General features: G+C 32.1%; 1 protein-coding gene across 1 annotated transcript; it reads left to right on the top strand.

Moving 5' to 3' along the window:
- The first annotated feature begins 1,157 nt into the window (after positions 1-1,157).
- Positions 1,158-2,651, top strand: LOC107431298 (ankyrin repeat-containing protein ITN1). The gene is made up of 2 exons (XM_016042189.2): positions 1,158-1,409; positions 2,121-2,651. Exons 1-2 carry the CDS (start codon positions 1,158-1,160, stop codon positions 2,649-2,651), a joined length of 783 nt encoding a protein of 260 aa, XP_015897675.2.
- Positions 2,652-17,647: the final 14,996 nt, after the last annotated feature.

Raw genomic sequence — 17,647 nt, 5'->3', positions numbered from 1 at the left:
TTATTGGCCACAGCCGCCCCCCTCCTTGGCTGGGATGATGGTTTCAGCAGCAGTACTGTCGGGACGCCGAAATGCCGTTTGCAGGTTTCTCTCTTTAACCCCCCCCCCCCCCGGCCAGTCGGTGCTCGGGATACTGGGTATCGGAGGGCATCACCGGTATATGGTGTGGTGCGTCAGGTGTAAATTGCAAATAATATTTTAAACCCCAAAGGTGTTCAAAAATTATTTACTATAATTTATTATATTTTAATTATATATTGGGGTATGTATTTATTTGTTTACTGTTTATCAAATGGTTTAATCCCTTGGTTTTTGGGAAGTACGTACATCGGATTTTGTGAAAAGATTTTAAAAAGGGACATTTCAAATGGAGTGATTGGTGAGAGTTTTGAGGGAAATTATTATTTCCAACAGTTGTTATTATTTATTTATTAATTGTTGGTATTTATTCAATTTCCTTAATTGTTATTATTATTATTATTTTATTATCATTAAAAGTGTTCAGTAGTTAAGGTCACTCATTGAGATGATTAGCATCTCACGTTTTTAAGTTCTGTTCCCTTAGGTGCAAGTGGTGGTAGACGTTCTTCCGGAGCGAACCAATTTTTCCGCTACTGTTGTGTTTCGAGAAATACTTCTATACTCTTTCATTTCAGTGTATTATTTCTTTCAGCCTTGTTGTACTTCTGTTGATTAGCACTTCTTAAAGCTCTGTATACTATTGGGACACTTATGTTTTATTTATGCACTGGACTGTTGTTATTATTGAGAAGTGCTGTAATTTGTGGAACAATTTGTAGTAATGTGGGAGGAATAAGGGGATGAATTTTTTGAAGTGTGTTTTCAGTGCAGTTAATTTTTGGTAAGTCCTACCCTTAGGGGAGGTGCTGCCGGATTTTCCGTTGGAAGGTTCGGTGGTATTTCCCTGGAATCAGGGCTTGTCTAGGGTTCCGGGAAGGAATTCTGGACGGGTCCTAACATATAGGAATCATTCCGTTTGGAGAAATAGAAGAAAGTGGATCGGGGAAAACAGCTACATTAGGAAAGAAAGAAGATAAAGAGAAAAAAGATAATAATAATAATTCTCCACCATTAATTCCTACAAGTACAACACCATTGCTTATAGCAACTACCAAAGGTAGAGTTTGAGATCGTTAATGGGATACTTGAAGGCACTAGAGCATGTTAGTGACCAGGGACTTAGCATTATGCATGTCGCGATTAGTTACCACCAAAGGGATATTTTTGAACGTGTAAGGAAGATGAAGATTCCGATGACGAGGCTGGTTAGAAGAATTGATAACAATGACTATACCTTATTGCACCATGTTTCTGATATGACCCATTGTTCTGCTCGAAGTTTGCGTAACCGTGCTCTTCAATTGCAAGATGAGTTGAAGTGGTTTGAGGTATATTTATATTAATTTATGGCCATTACATTTTACTCCCAATACTCTAGTATATTTGACGCTTACACTTTAAATTAAAAAGAATAATAATAGTTATCCTCACATTGTCCTATATACTATTTTAATGTTAATTAAGTCCAATTATCCATTTTTATAGATAAATTTGATAAAATTTAATTAACTTGTTTTATTTATTTTTTTTTATCATTAATTGTGCATCACGAATTTTGTCATGTTTGCTAAGTACATCAAATTTGTTTGTAATGTATATATGCTGGTCGTGAACTAGTAAAAGAGAATTTTATTTTACAACTAAACATTATTTTTTTTATTATTTTCTACTTTAAAAACTTTTTGTGTATAATCAAATAAACTCTAATTTTTTATTTTTTTTTTAATGTTGGTGAATGTTGTTTAGATATGTAATATAGAAAGAATATATATATATATATATATATATATATATATATATATATATATATATATATATTTTTTTTTGGTTGTCTATATTAATTTATATAGAACTTAAATGATAAAATAATAATTCTAGGCACGCTAAATTTATTAACTAAATTTTTGATACGAAGTAGTAGATTTATCTTTCATGATTATAGAAGATCATCAATTTGTGAACTATTAATTAATGTATTGCTACATTATTTGGTGCATGGTCCAATCTTAATATAAATATACTATGAAACGTTTGTGCAGCGCGTACGGAAATTAATTCCATCCCATTACACGATGAACCACAGCAAAGGTGGTCAAACCGCCCCAGACTTTTTCGAAAAGTCTCATGCAAATCTTCTTAGAGAGGCGCAAAACTGGGTGAAGCAGACAACAGAATCCTCCTCAGTGATTGCAGTGCTGATTGCCACCGTAGCCTTCACGGTGGCGTATACCCGTCCGGGACGTTCCGATCGGTCCATAGGCCTTCCGATATTGCGTCACCACCCTTTCTTTATGGTTTTCACAATCACGGACGTTCTGTCCCTCGTCAGCTCTCTCACATCGGTGGTGATGTTCATCTCCATCCTCACCTCTCCCTTCAGGCTTCAAGATTTCGGCAAGTCTCTCCCCCGAAAGCTTACGGTGGCCTTCACCTTCCTGTTCCTCGCAGTGGCGGTGACCATGCTGGCTTTCTCGGCCACTGTAATTCTGATCGTTCATATGAATAAGAGTTGGACCACAAGTATTGTCTACGGCGTGGCCTTTGTTCTAGTGACCGTCTTCGCACTCTAGCAATTCCCTCTCCACGTAGCGTTTATGGGCATCGTGAAGTACTCTCTAAGGGTCATGAAGAAGGCCCTTCCTTGGAATTTTCTAAGGCCGTTGTTTTGCAAAATTCAGTACTGAAGCCTTTTCTTTTTTTGGGTAAACATGAAAGTAATGAAGTCTGTTCAATAATATGTGTACAGGTAGAGCTATAGCACTGAAGCTGTACTGCCTTTATTATCAAATTGGTTGGTTCGAATTTAGGTTAAATTTTAATTATTCAAGTAGTATTAATTATGTGTTAATCACGTAATTTCTGCTCATTTATTCGTTTCTTTTTATTTGATTAGTTACGAAACTTGAATCACAAGACTGTAACACTAGTGCTAAGTAAATTAAACAAACACTTGGCACGCGGCAAAAGGTGGACAACGGATTCGATTTGGATCTTTTTTTTTTTTTTTTTTTTGGTCAAGAAATTATACTAGAGCTGTGCTGACACAGGGTGATTATTAATGATATAAGCACTCGAATATATACAACTCTTTTTTTTTTTTTTTATTATCATTATTTATTTATTTATTTACTTTTATGTTTTATGTACGTAAAAGCCCAACTGCAACCTTCACTAGGGTGTGTTTATGGGAAAAGAATTCGAGTACTCCCGGAGTATCGTAGAGCTGGATGCTCCTGCGATTGGTTTAGTGACAATTGGATATATTTGCCACACCAACTATCTCATTATACCTCCGTGAAAACGCCGTTTAGAAACGTTAGCAGACGGAGAGTCTCGTTCCCCGTTCATCTAAACCCTAATTTTGAGTTTACTGAAAATCTCAAGTGTTTTTCTTTAATAAGCACCGATGTCTTTTTAGAAATCAATTATGGAATCAGAGTTGATATCCCCCTTTCTGAAGTTTTGGGCTTCTAGTGTGCAGAATGATCCAAAAAAACAAGACTTCCAAACTTTCAAAATCGAAGCAGATTGTAAGCAGCTAGGAAGAGAATATTAAGCTAGATCTATATCTGATGGAAAATTTTAACGATTCCAAGATTTCCAAATACTTCATTGTAATATGAGATGTTAGTGAATTTTCTTCAAATTTTTCTATCTATTTCTTAATTTTATCTTTTCTTTAAATCTGTACAAAATATTCTAAGGCTTAGTTTGGAAGTCAAAAAAGGAAAAAAAAAAAGAAAAAAATGAGAGGAAAAAGAAAGATAAAAATAAATAAATAAATAAATATGGGGAAAAAAAATGAAATTGTCTATAGTATTTAGTTATTCAAATATTTGAAAAAAAAAAAAAAAAGTGAGGGAAGTGAGAAAGAGAAGAGAGAGGAGTGGATTATCAGGGCGCACATGTTATTTTTACTTTCCTCGTGAAATGGATAGCTTTAGTTGTTGAATGTTCATATTTAACCTATAAATGCACATATTAGAATTACAAAAAAACAAGGATTTGAATAGTTCGTAAAATGGATATTCTGATGAAAAAGAAAACAAAAAGATTCGTACTCTCCTCACCAAAAATTGAACATAAAAATCCCTCTTAAACAGTAGCTTTCCTCAGGTTTTTTCCTCTATATATATATATATATACATATATTTTTTTTTTCTTCTCGCACTTTTCTTTTAGCTAAGCGTTGGAAACTAAAATCCTTCCCCTTTTGTTTTTTTTTTTCATCACCAGAATCCAAGCTTTAAATAGAATCTAATGATTTGTTTGGTAAAAAGAAAAGTACTGAAAAAAACTGATTTTTAAAAATTAATTTTTGGAAATTCAGTTTTTCAAAATGAATTTTTTTAAAATTCTTTTTATAGTGTTTAGTTAATTATAAAAAAAAATAGAACTTAAAAATATTTAAATAAATTTATATATTAAAATTAAATAATAAAATTGTATTTAAAAAAATACATAAAATTAATTTTTTTAAAAATTTAAAATGATATTTTTTTAGAAGGATTAATTTTTCATTTTAGTTTTCTATATTATGAGATTTATTTTCTGTTATATTCATAAATATTTTTTTTAAAATTATCCAAATAAAAAAAAATTAAAATTTAAAATTTTTTATTAATTTTATTATTATCCAAACGCGGTAACCATAATAAAAAAAATTAAGTAGTTGGTGAGTTCATTGATCATTGGCCACCAGGCGTTAAATTGATAGAAAAATATAGTACCATGAAAATGAAGAGAGAGGATGATGCAGAGATCGAGGAGACTGAGAACAGAGGAATTAGAAGGAAGAAGGCAACGTTTTCACAGAGGTTTGGTTAGATAGATGATGTGGCAAACTCGGCGAGATGTCATTTAAGCAATCGCAGGAGTATCCAGTTGTACAGTACTCCGATAGTACTTGAATTTTTCCCATGGTATGCTTTCATGCAGGTGGTTGGATTTAGAGCCTTTTCAACTCTCAACGTGGTCAAATAACGGAACTTCACGAAGCAGGGCAGGCTCGGCTTAAGGTATAAGTGACTAAGGCCTATGCCTCTGGCCCATTATGAACGGGTCAAAAAAGAAAAAAATTTATAATAAAAATATTATATATTATTTTGTATACTTTTATTCTTTATTTAATAAATAAGTTAGAATAAGTTTTTAGAAATTTATAAATTGACTCTTTTATTTATTTTTTTTTAATTCTACATCAACTACCATTTATTATTTATATTTATATATAGATAGATAGATATATATTATTGTTGGAAAATAGCATCAATCTACGATATATTCATTTTATTTTATCAAAAAATTAAATTGTATGTTTTTTATTTTTATATTAAGTCTTTAATAGTTAAAAAGTAGAAGATAGGTTAAAAACCTCTCATGAGTTTTCTTAACTTACTCTTACATTTTTCTTTTCATCCACTCAGTTTTTATACAAGTTATTTAATTTTCCTATGATCTATAAAAAATTTATTCAAATGGCTTTTAGAATAAGGTAATCTTATTAGTTATTAGTTTTTTTCTCTCTCATATTACCTATCACTTGTAATTTATTTAATGATTTTATAATGTTCATTCTCATTATATGTATATACATATATTTGTTTTTTAGAAATTTATATTCATAGTTATTAATTTTTCAATTATATTATTGTTTATCATATAAAAATAAACTATAAATATGTATTTTAATGTACATTCTCTAATTTATTTTTTCAAAAAAAAATTATTAGAACCCGCCACTTGCATAATTCATTATCAATTAAAAAATATTTATTATTAAAATTTACCTCAAAAAGTTAAGGAAAAAAAGTATATTTAACATAAAAAAATACAATTTAATTTTTAAAAAAATTATGAACATTATTTGATAAAAGCCTTACAACAATTTTATCCTATGGCCTCATTAAGAGTTAAGACGGTAGTAAAACAGTATAGTCTGTGAACTATCACAAACTATGTAATATATATATATATATATATATATATATATGTATATATTTGAATATTTGAAAAACTATCATTAAATTATGAGAGGTGCTTCAACTCTCGTGTTTTTTTTTTTTCCTCATAAAATAGTCTTGAATTTTGAAAAACCAAAAAAAAAAAATGTCTAATATTGTTTAGCAATATGTATATGTTTGGTTGCTAATTAATCCGTGAAGAATTGAGAAATAATGTATGAACACCATATATATTAAGAACAAGAGATCCTACAAAAGGTATTCTCAAAACCAATCTAAGTAATTTTCACATTTTCCATCAATATCAATGGCATTTAAAACATAAGAATAAATCAGCTTCATGACCTCCAATATCAGACCATGATACTCCTCCAAATTAATTGAAACATAAAACTTAAAGAGGGCTTTTGACTTCAATTTGCCATAATAATTTCCACCATGGATTCTCTAAAATCCTCTCTTGGATCATACAAGCATTTTTCCGTGGCAACCATTACTACAAACTTAGTAACTTCTGTGCCTAGTACCTTCTGTGCCTCTATGCCTTCTAATTTTAAAGCTGATGACTTGGAAACTTTAAATGCAACTTTTTTTGTTTTTGCTTTGGTTTTAATATTCAGTAAATCATTAAAAGAAAAATCTTATTTTATTTTTTTTGTATATATGTAATTTAATCTAATACTTTGTCTCAAACAATCAAATTAGAAGGAATTTATATTAAAAGTAAATGTAAACGGAAACCTAGTCAAAAAAATCGCAAGTAGATTTTGAGGTTTGGAAGTGACGGCAGAGCTTTTAAAAATTATAAAAGATATCGTGGCCAATCTGTTCCGGCATCGCTTGTTTTACTTTTTCAATAACCTAGAAGCCGCGTTAACTTACAAGCAATTTCAATTTCAATAATCGTTCATAGGCAGCATTTTTAAAGGATGAATGTTTTATTTTTTCTAGTTTATATATATATACATATATATTTTTTAATAAATGCATAAGTTGCCCAACCTTCTAGTTGGTCAAGTGAATGAGTTACGTCGCCTATGTCACACGTTCGAGACAAGGCAGGCATAAAAAAAACAATCAGACGTTGTTTATTTATGGTTTTTAGTTTTTTTTTAGCTAGTTTTATTGTAATTTGCTTTTTTAATATATTTCAAATAGCTATAAATTTTTTACTTAAAAATAATTATAAATTTAAATATATATATATATATAATATGAAATTGAAAACTATTTGAAATTAATTTTAATTTAGTATTTTTTTTCCTTTCATTTAAAATTAAAATTAATTAAAATAATTAATAAACTTCGATCCTAATTAACATTTAAAACAAACAAATTACATACAATTAAATTGAAAAACATAAAAGAAACAATGCGACTTAGTGTTCTTCGCATTTCGCTGCTGAAAAAAAAAAAAAAAAGAAAAAAGGAAAGAAAAAGTTATTTTTATATGGTGGAAGGTGCAGTGCAATGGCAAAGAATCTCTCAAATAATTAATAAACTTCGATCCTAATTAACATTTAAAACAAACAAATTACATACAATTAAATAGAAAAACATAAAAGAAACAATGCGACTCAGTGTTCTTCGCATTTTGCTGAAAAAAAAAAAAAGAAAGAAAAAAGGAAAGAAAAAGTTATTTTTATATGGTGGAAGATGCAGTGCAATGGCAAAGAATCTCTCAAATAATTAATAAACTTCGATCCTAATTAACTTTTAAAACAAACAAATTGCATACAATTAAATAGAAAAACATAAAAGAAACAATGCGACTTAGTGTTCTTCGCATTTCGCTGAAAAAAAAAAAAAAAAAAAAAAAGAAAGAAAGGAAAGAAAAAGTTATTTTTATATGGTGGAAGGTGCAGTGCAATGGCAAAGAATCTCTCAAATAATTAAAATTAACATAATTTTTAATGAAATTCTAGCACGACCGTAGTGTTAGAATAAATATTGACTAATAAAGTCTTTTTCTTATTATTTATTTATTTTTTTAAAAAAACAGTTAAGGTCTTTTTCTTATTATTTATTTTTAAAAAAAAACAGGGTCTTTTCTTTTTCTTTTTTTGTTATTATTATTCATGTTGACTGATAAAATTAACGCGGTTTCCAACTCCTTTTTCCCCTGCTTTCATCCAAAACAGAGTGAGAGAAACACACAGCGATTTGGGCAACGGTTTTGGTACTGTTGTAGGTAGGTACAGCAGCGTCGTTAGAAGGCAAAGGTGTGAGGAACAAAGGCACGTGTATTTACTAGTTAGTCACAAGACCAAGCTAGCACTCAATTTGTTACTAATTTATTACATTTTCATGTGTGTTTGTAGGTTATAAACATGGCTGCTTCATCATCTTCTTCTCAAGAAAAGTATGAGGTGTTTCTCAGTTTCCGAGGTGAGGACACCCGTGATGGCTTTACTGGACATCTTTATCATGCTCTGTGTCAAAAGCACATCAACACATACAAGGATGATGAAAACCTTGAAAGTGGGCATAAGATATCAGAAATTATGAATGCAATTGAGGAATCTAAGATTTGCGTCATAGTTTTCTCCAAAGATTTTGCATCTTCTACATGGTGTTTGGATGAAGTGGCTCGCATACTCGAATGCAAGAGAGATGGAAATGATATCATACCCATTTTTTATGGCATAGAACCATCCATTGTACGGAAACAGGAGCAGAGTTATGCAGTATCATTTGGTAAACATGAACAACGTTTTAAGGACAACATGGACAAGGTGCGACGTTGGAGGGATGCTCTCAATGAAGTGGCTGCTCTCAGCGGTTATGATTCAAAGAACAAAAGGTAACTTTCTATATCATATTTATTTTATAATATGCATATTATACATTATCACATATCTGCTAGATTTATAAGACTAGGGAGCGGAGTTTAATGTTTATCAAGTCATGCGAAAATATTGCAATCCATCAATTTTAACTAACCATACCGGAGGGCGTCTCAACTTTTAATGAAGCCCTAGGCAAAACTTATTCTAAGTTCTTTTATCAAATACTGTTAATACTTTTAGAAAATTAAATTTTTATTTTTATTATAAATATACCTTTTTTTTAAAAACTTTTTAGGTAAATTTTGATAATATATATATATATATATATATAAAATTTTACTGATAATGAATTATGCAATTGGCAGTTCTAATTATTTTTAGAAGTAAATTAGAAAATACATATTAAAAAAATATGTGATTTGTTTTAGTATGATAAATAATGGTATAATTGGAGAATTGACAATTACAAACATAAATTCGAAAAAACAAATACATATGGATAATATATATATATATATATATTATGAGGATGAATAATATAAAATTATTATCTAAATAATAAGTAATAGATAACATGAGAAAAAAAAACTAATAATTAATAAGATTATCTTTTTCTAGGATCTTTTTGAATAAAAAATTTGTAGATTGTATGTATTATATTGTTATGTGAATGAAAAAAGAAATATAAGAGCAATGCAAAAAAAAAAAAAAAAAAAACTTATGAATTGAGAGCTTTTTAATCTATCTTTTTCTTCTTAATTATAAAAAACTTAATAAAAATATATAAAATAAGAAATTTAATTTTTTGGTAAAATAAAATGAATACTTGATTGATGCTATTTTACAAAAATAAAAAATATGTATAGATATAAATAATAAATTGCAGTTAATATAGACTTATAAGAAAATCAATATATTTCCCAAAAAGAATTATTCTATATTATGTATTAAATAAAGATTAAAGTATATAAAACAATATATAGAACAGTTAATATAATTTTTCTTTGGGCCTTTTCATAATGGAGGCCCTAGGCATAGGCGTTGGTCGCCCATGTCTTAAGTAGGGCCTGAACCATACTTGATGATATTTCTCTTTCGTTTTTCTTTACTAAAAAGTGAAATCATAATTGATAGCACTATTTCGATTTTAATAGATCGGGAAGTGCAATTATAAATACTGAATAGAAATTTAAATCATCTAGATATATAACTAATACATAGTATTAAAATTAAAACCATTTATTTCTTTTAAATATTATACATCTATTATTCCTCTGTTTCTAACAATTTGCGCTTGTGATTTCTTAATTTTCTAGGCCTGATTACAAGTTTATAGATGAAATTATTGAAGATATTTTGTTGAAGTTGTCTAGATACCCATCAACCTTCGATTATTCCAAGCGAGACTTGATTGGAGTTGAAAATCGTATAGAGGAAATTGAAGGATTATTATGCATTGACTCAATGGATGTTCGCACCATATGTCTTTATGGTATGGGTGGTATTGGAAAGACCACCCTTGCTTTCGCCGTATTTCAAAAGTTATCTCATCATTTCGAAAGTCATTGCTTTCTTCGCAATGTTAGAGATGAATATGAAAAGCATGGCATGATAGAATTGAGAAAGCAACTTCTTTCCGATCTATTCTATCATGATAAAACTATTCCAAGCTTGGAATCAACTCATTTTCAAGAGAGACTCTGCCGCACAAAGGTCCTTATAGTTTTAGATGATTTGGACGATGCAATATCCCAGTTAAATGACTTGTTACCTAAAGAGTACAAGTTTGGTGCTGGAAGTCGAATCATTTTCACAACTAGGGATGCACAATTGCTTAAATCAAGGACAGATAAAGTTTACGAGGTTAAGAGGTTAAATGGTATTGAAGCTCTTAAGCTCTTCCGCTTACATGCTTTTAAAAAAAATTGTGCTCTTGAAGAATATGAAGCTTTAGCAAAAAGTGTGGCCGATTATGCAGAGGGCAATCCATTAGCTCTTGAAGTCTTGGGTTCTTCACTTCACTCCAAAAGCCTAGAAGAATGGAAAAGTGCATTGGATGAGCTGCAAACAGAGCCAAACCCAAAAATTGAAAAAGTATTGAGAATAAGTTTTGACCAATTAGCCAAAAGAGACCAAAAAGGTTACGCAGCCATCCAGGATGTGTTTCTTGACATTGCATGCTTTCATGATAATGGAGTTGATAGAAAATTTGTAGAAAGAATAATAAATCACACTGGTGCGACTAAAAAAATAGGGGATCTCATTGTTAAGTGCTTAGTGATTGAAGATGGAAACAGATTGTCCATGCATGCTTTAATACTACAGATGGGCAAGGCAATTGTTTATGGTGAAAACAAAGAACCGGGAGAACGTAGTAGGCTGTGGAAGGCTAAGGATGTTTGCCAAGTATTGGAAAGAAATACGGTAAGTGAAAATTAATTGATACATTTATTTATGTATATATACTAGTTAATACATTTCCCTCATATATTTTATCCTTATAACTAATCTATCACGTTGGTTTGATTTTTAGGGAAACTCTACAATGGAAGGCATATTATTGGACCAGTCTAAACTTCGAAAAGATGTAAAAGTGAAGCCTACAGCATTCTCAAAGATGTACCGTCTACGATTTCTTAAAATGTATCATGATGGATTTGACGCATTCTCAAAAATGTATCCTGATGGATTTGATGTTGAAGGTGAATTCAGCAGGAAATTAGAATGCGCTCCTTACAATAAAATGCTTCTTCCTTCTGAAGGTATTGAATATCTCTCCGATGAGCTAAAATATTTTCAATGGGATTTATACCCTTCAAAACATTTGCCATCAAATTTTAGTCCAGAAAATCTTGTGGAACTTATTATGCGTGGGAGCCAACTTGTGGAGCTACCTTGGAATGAAGACCAGGTATACTATCCCTGGCTTATTGTTTAAATAAATGTATATAACTATGACTAAGTCACAATATTTTGTGTCTAATAAAATGCGGATGCATGTGGTGGGATGTATAATCCTGAATTATACCAAATCTAGTGGGACATGCATCCCCACTTTATAAAGATCAGAATATCTTGATGAAAATTACTGCATATATATATTTTATTAGATATGTAGTAGGATTTAATTATTTATTTATTTATTTATTTTTTTGGGTCTGTGACAGCCCATTGGGAATCTAAAGAAAATCGATCTTGGATACTGTGAGGGCCCTATTCAAATACAAAATTTGTGTGGGGCTATAAATCTTGAATGGATAAATCTTGCAGGTTGTACAAGTTTGGTTCAAGTTCCTTCATGTTTTAAGAATCTGAACAAGCTTGAGCATCTAGATTTGGGTTGGTGTAATAATTTGAAAGATGGCTTAGAAAATCTTCCATTGAATATAAGGGAGTTATCATTGCCTGGGACGGCAATAGAAGCATTGCCCTCATCATTTGGGCGTCTTTTGAACCTTGAATATTTAAATTTGAGTCATTGTAAGAATCTGAAAGATGGCATAGAAAATCTTCCATTGAATCTCCAAACTTTATATTTGAGAGAATGCAGAAATCGGGAAGTTATACAAAATATTTGTAAGATGAGTAGTCTGAAATATCTGACTCTTAAGGATTGCTCAAACCTGGAAAAGCTTCCAGAAATCTCGGATGATTGTACAAGTTCATCTCTTAATCAAATACAAATTTTGCGCGGGCCTCTATATCTTCAAAACTTAAATCTTGAAGGTTGTACAAGTTTGGTTCAAATTCCTTCATATTTTAAGAATCTGAACAAGCTTAAGTATCTAGATTTGGGTTGCTCTAAGAATTTGAAAGATGGCTTAGAAAATCTTCCATTGAATATAAAAGTGTTATCATTCTATGGGACGGCAATAGAAGCATTGCCCTCATCATTTATGTATCTTTTGGATCTTAAATATTTAAATTTGAGTCATTGTAAGAATCTGAAAGATGGTATAGAAAATCTTTCATCGAATCTCCAAATTTTATTTTTGAGTGGTTGTAGTAGATTAAAATCAATACCAATGCTTCCATCAGGTTTAAAATTTTTGGATGCAAGTAACTGCACATCACTGGAGACAATATCAAGTTTGAGGGATCTTCAAAAAGTTGAAGGAATAATGGATGAGCACACACGGAACAACATGATTGCTGGTCGTTTACGCGGCACTGTTCAGGTTGGTTGTACTTTGTGTATGTGTTTGTGTGTATATATATGCTCTAATAATATATGAAGTGGATGATGAGTTTTTTCAGTGAATTTGATTAATTTGTCGTCCATGTTGTACAGGATTTTGCAGATTTTAAAGTGTTGTATCCAGGAAATAAAATCCCAGAGTGGTTCAGCCATCAAACTGATGAATGGAACTCACTCGATATCCACCTTCCTCCTAATTGGTTTTCTATTCATGGTCCCTTCATCGGATTTCTTTTTTCCTTTGTTTTTACGTTGAATGGATATGTGCCTCGTATTTACACCTTATTTGAACTCAGTTTCAAAACCAACATGAACAGTGATTACCGTCTTCAGCGTCCTTTTCGTATACCATTAGTAACAGACGGAGGGCGGAGTATTTATCGATTTGAAACGGAACGTGATCACGTCTACATAGGGAACATGGGAATCGATTTGAAAGATTTGTTTGGGGAAGAGTGGTCCTCTGTTTGTAGCAATGTCACCGAGGCTTCTATCCATATGTCTATAGTGGGAGATGAGGTCATCGATTGGGAGATCAAAAAGTTTGGGTTGCATTGTTGGAGTTGGTAAATAAGTGTGGTACTGCAAGGAAAAATAGAAGACGATTCTGGTCAATGTTGTGGTCAACCTAATGGATACCGAGACAAAGTTGAGTCACATGATTCTCACATCAATTCTAAGAGAATCAATGCCCAATCAAATAATTAGGTAAATCATTTTACATTTTTCTCTTTATTAATAATAAACACTATCTTTTCTCTTTGAATCTACACAAATAAGACGTAATTAATTGAAATGAATGGAAAATTGCTCATTCTGTTGATATTTAATGGCCTTGCATTTTTGTACCGTATTATCATTGCTTTTTTGCTTTTTTGATAAAATACTTTTGAAGGGGTAATTTATGTGTTTTGATCAAATCTTTTGGTAGAACACTTGTAATCACTAGAGCTAAAATAGTACACTAAGGCCTGATATCTGTTTTCAATTGAATATAAGGTCCGTTTATTTTTGTTTGTCATTTGAATATTTTTCAACCAGCCACAAAAACAGAGCAAGGTTGAATTACTCTGCATTTTATTGAGCTTCCTGTAACTTTTTTGATCTTCAAGTCAAAAACATCAAGGGATAAAAGAAAGATTTCAACTAATATAAATACAAAAAACCGGAGAGAATTGGATGATTAAAATAATAACAAAAAATACATTTGATTACTTTATTTACAAGACTACAATATTGATTTTACAATTAACATACATAAATTTCAATCGTCTAGACTCTTTTTAAGTAATGCGAAAGAGGCTGTTAGGATTTATTATTATCTTATGTTATTATTGTTTATCTAAGCTAGTAGATATTGTACAGCTGTATACTTAGCCTGAGAGTGTTAAAAGTTTATATCAGTGACGTTGCTCTTCACATGTGTATAAATACCTTTACACTTATTAATGAAATGGTACTGTTCACGTAGTTTCTCCTCTGTTTTCGTTGCATGATAACATAGCTTTGCTCCTCTGTCTTATTTCATGGTATCAGAGCCTTTGAAAGCAAAAGCTATGTCAATCGTTCCTATATCTTCTACCATTCCAGATCTCTCTCAAGTAACCTTACCCAATTAAGCTTGAGAATGATAATTATTCCCTATGGGCAAGTCAAATCCTACCAGCAATCATCAGTAGCAATCTTGAAGGTTTCATAAATGGAGATATACAACCTCCACCAAAAATGGTTCAAAAAGATGCATCTCTCGAACAAACTAGCACTGACATGCAATTAATATTGAATCCAGAATACCAGCGATGGCATCGCTTAGATCAGGCATTGTTAGGATGGATCCTCTCATCCATCTCCCCCAACGTACAAACTGCAGTAGCTAAGCAAACGTCATTTCAATTATGGAGTTCACTTGGAAAGCTCTTCGGCAATCAGTCTAGAGCAAAATTGATGTAGCTAAAACTTCTGTTGCAGTCAACCAAGAAAAAGTCATTGTCCATCAGTGCCTATTTCTGCAAAATGAAAGAAATTGCCAACAGCTTGGCTCTTGCCGGTCATCCCATTCCTGATGATGAGTTCATTATGTACCTTCTTCAAGGTATTCCTCTTGAGTATGATGCTGTTGTTGCCAATATTAACTCTCAACCTATACCTTTAGATGTTGAAGAAGTTCAGGCACTTCTCACGGGACAAGAGATGCGTTTACAGAATGCAACATCTGTTATTGCACCTGTTGCAAATATTGCTGACAGAACCAGAATTGTTGATCCATCGGGTAAGAAAACATGTGGTCAGAAATTTGATTCTTTTAATCGTGGTGATGGATCTGGACGGGGAAGAGGTCATGGTAATGGTAGAGGAAGAGGCCGTGGGATTGCTAGAACAATGTATTGTCAACTATGCAGAATAGTCGGCCATGTAGCAAGAGATTGCTATCACAGATTTGATCAATCCTATATCGGACCAACATCAAATACAGGTAATGCTTCTGCATATTATTCTTCACTTGATATTGTTGCAAGCCCAGATTGGCTTCTAGACAATGGAGCCGCCAATCACATCACAGGAGACCAAACTAATATCCAGAACAAGTCTGAATATCATGGAACCGACAGCTTGGTTGTGGGGAATGGGCAAGGTCTGTCCATCAAAAACACTGGTAACTCCTATTTTAATTTACCCACTGGGCAAATTTTTTTGAAAGATATGTTGCATGTTCCTGCCATTAAAAAAAATCTCTTGAGTATTGCAAGAATTACAGCTGATAATAATGCCATTGTTGAATTTGATAATTGCTTTGTGTATATTAAGGACAAGGCTACGGGGAGGCTTTTACTCCAAGGCAACCTTGAAGCTGGTTTATATGAAGTTCACCTGCCACAAATTCTAAGAAAGGAGAGCTCCACTCGAGCTGAGACCATTAGGAATCATAAGTTGAATTTTTTATTTAGTTCTAATTTGTCTTCCAATAAAGTTTGGCATTTTAGATTAGGCCATCCATCTTTTTCTATTTTACGTGCTATTGCTAAAAGTTGTAATAAGGTCTCAATTTCAAACTCTTCTGATATTTTTTGTGAACCATGTCAACTTGGAAAAAACCATAGACTTTTTGCTTCTGCTTCAAATTCAAAAAGTTATTATCCTCTTGAACTTGTTTATTCTGATGTTTGGGGTCCGACTCCCATGTTGTCTAATGAGGGATTTAAATACTATATTGCTTTTGAAGATGACTTTTCCAGGTTCACCTAGATTTATCCAATGAAATTAAAATCTGAAGCTGCACAAATTTTTTTAAAATTTAAGGCCTTGGTTGAAAACCAATTTCAAACAAAAATAAAAAATTTACAAACTGACTGCGGTGGAGAATTTAGACCTTTTTTACATTTATCCACTCATTTTGGAATAAATCTTCAACACCCTTGCCCTCACACCCATAACCAAAATGGAAAGATTGAAAAGAAACACAGGCATATCATTGAAACTGCACTCTCCTTACTTGCCCATAGTTCTTTACCACAAAAATTTTGGTGGCATGCCTGTGCAACTGCTAGTTTTTTAATAAATTGGCTCCCTACAAAAGTTTTGAATTTCAAATCACTATATCAAAAATTGTTCAAAAGGAATTTCGATTTTAATTTTCAAAAATGTTTTGGGTGTGAGTACTATCCATTTTTAAGACCATATAGGGATAAAAAAATTTCTTCTCAGTGTGTCTTCATTGGATACAGTCTAATTCATAAGGGATATATTTGTCTAAGTCTCTCGTCTGGCAAAACCTACGTTAGTTCTAATGTCATTTTTCATGAGTAATCTTTTCCTCTTTCCACCCTCCAAAATAGGGGGTCCATTCTACAACCAGCTGGTTTCAATTCTCCTATTAATCCTTTAAATTCACAAACTGACCAGGTGAACTCTCCACACCACTTCAGGTTGCCCATGGGTGAAGCTTCCCCCACCGACTCCACCTCTTCACAAGGTAATTCTTCTAATTCATCAATTTTGTCTTCTAGCAACCTTAAGAGCCCACTACCGAACCAACATCCCTCCAATCCTTCTCACTTATCCCTTTCACCGAATTCTTCTCATGAAATTGTATTACCTAATCCCTTGCCACAAACTATTGTAGATCTCCTTTTAGCTGACCCATAAGCCAAAACCGTTGCTAGCCAAGTTGCCCTCACTCTTCAACCCTCTAACTCCATGCATCCATGATCACACATTCCAAAACTGGGTCATTTAAAAAGAAAACATTCACCTGTGAACAAAGTAACCTCCATCAACGAGGGGCCTTAACTGTTAAGGAGGCTTTGTCCTCACTTGAATGGTCTCAGGCTATGCATGAAGAACTTTGGGCCTTACACCTTAACAACACGTGGGACTTGGTTCCTCCTAATCCAAGCTTGAATGTTATGGGCAACAAGTGGATCTTTAAACTTAAGAGGAATGCCAATGGTTCGATAGAACGTTACAAAGCGAGGTTAGTCGCCAAAGGGTTTCATCAGAACCCCGGTATTAATTATGACCAGACTTTTAGTCTAGTCGTCAAGACTTCAACCATACGTATAGTTTTCTTTATTGCTGTTTCGAAAGGATGGCCAATCCACCAGGTTGATGTCAACAAT

This window comes from Ziziphus jujuba, chromosome 6, assembly GCF_031755915.1.
Source record: "Ziziphus jujuba cultivar Dongzao chromosome 6, ASM3175591v1".
Classification (NCBI taxonomy): domain Eukaryota; kingdom Viridiplantae; phylum Streptophyta; class Magnoliopsida; order Rosales; family Rhamnaceae; genus Ziziphus; species Ziziphus jujuba.
The sequence above is the reverse complement of the archived record's forward strand: the minus strand, read 5'-3'. Positions and strand labels throughout refer to the sequence as shown.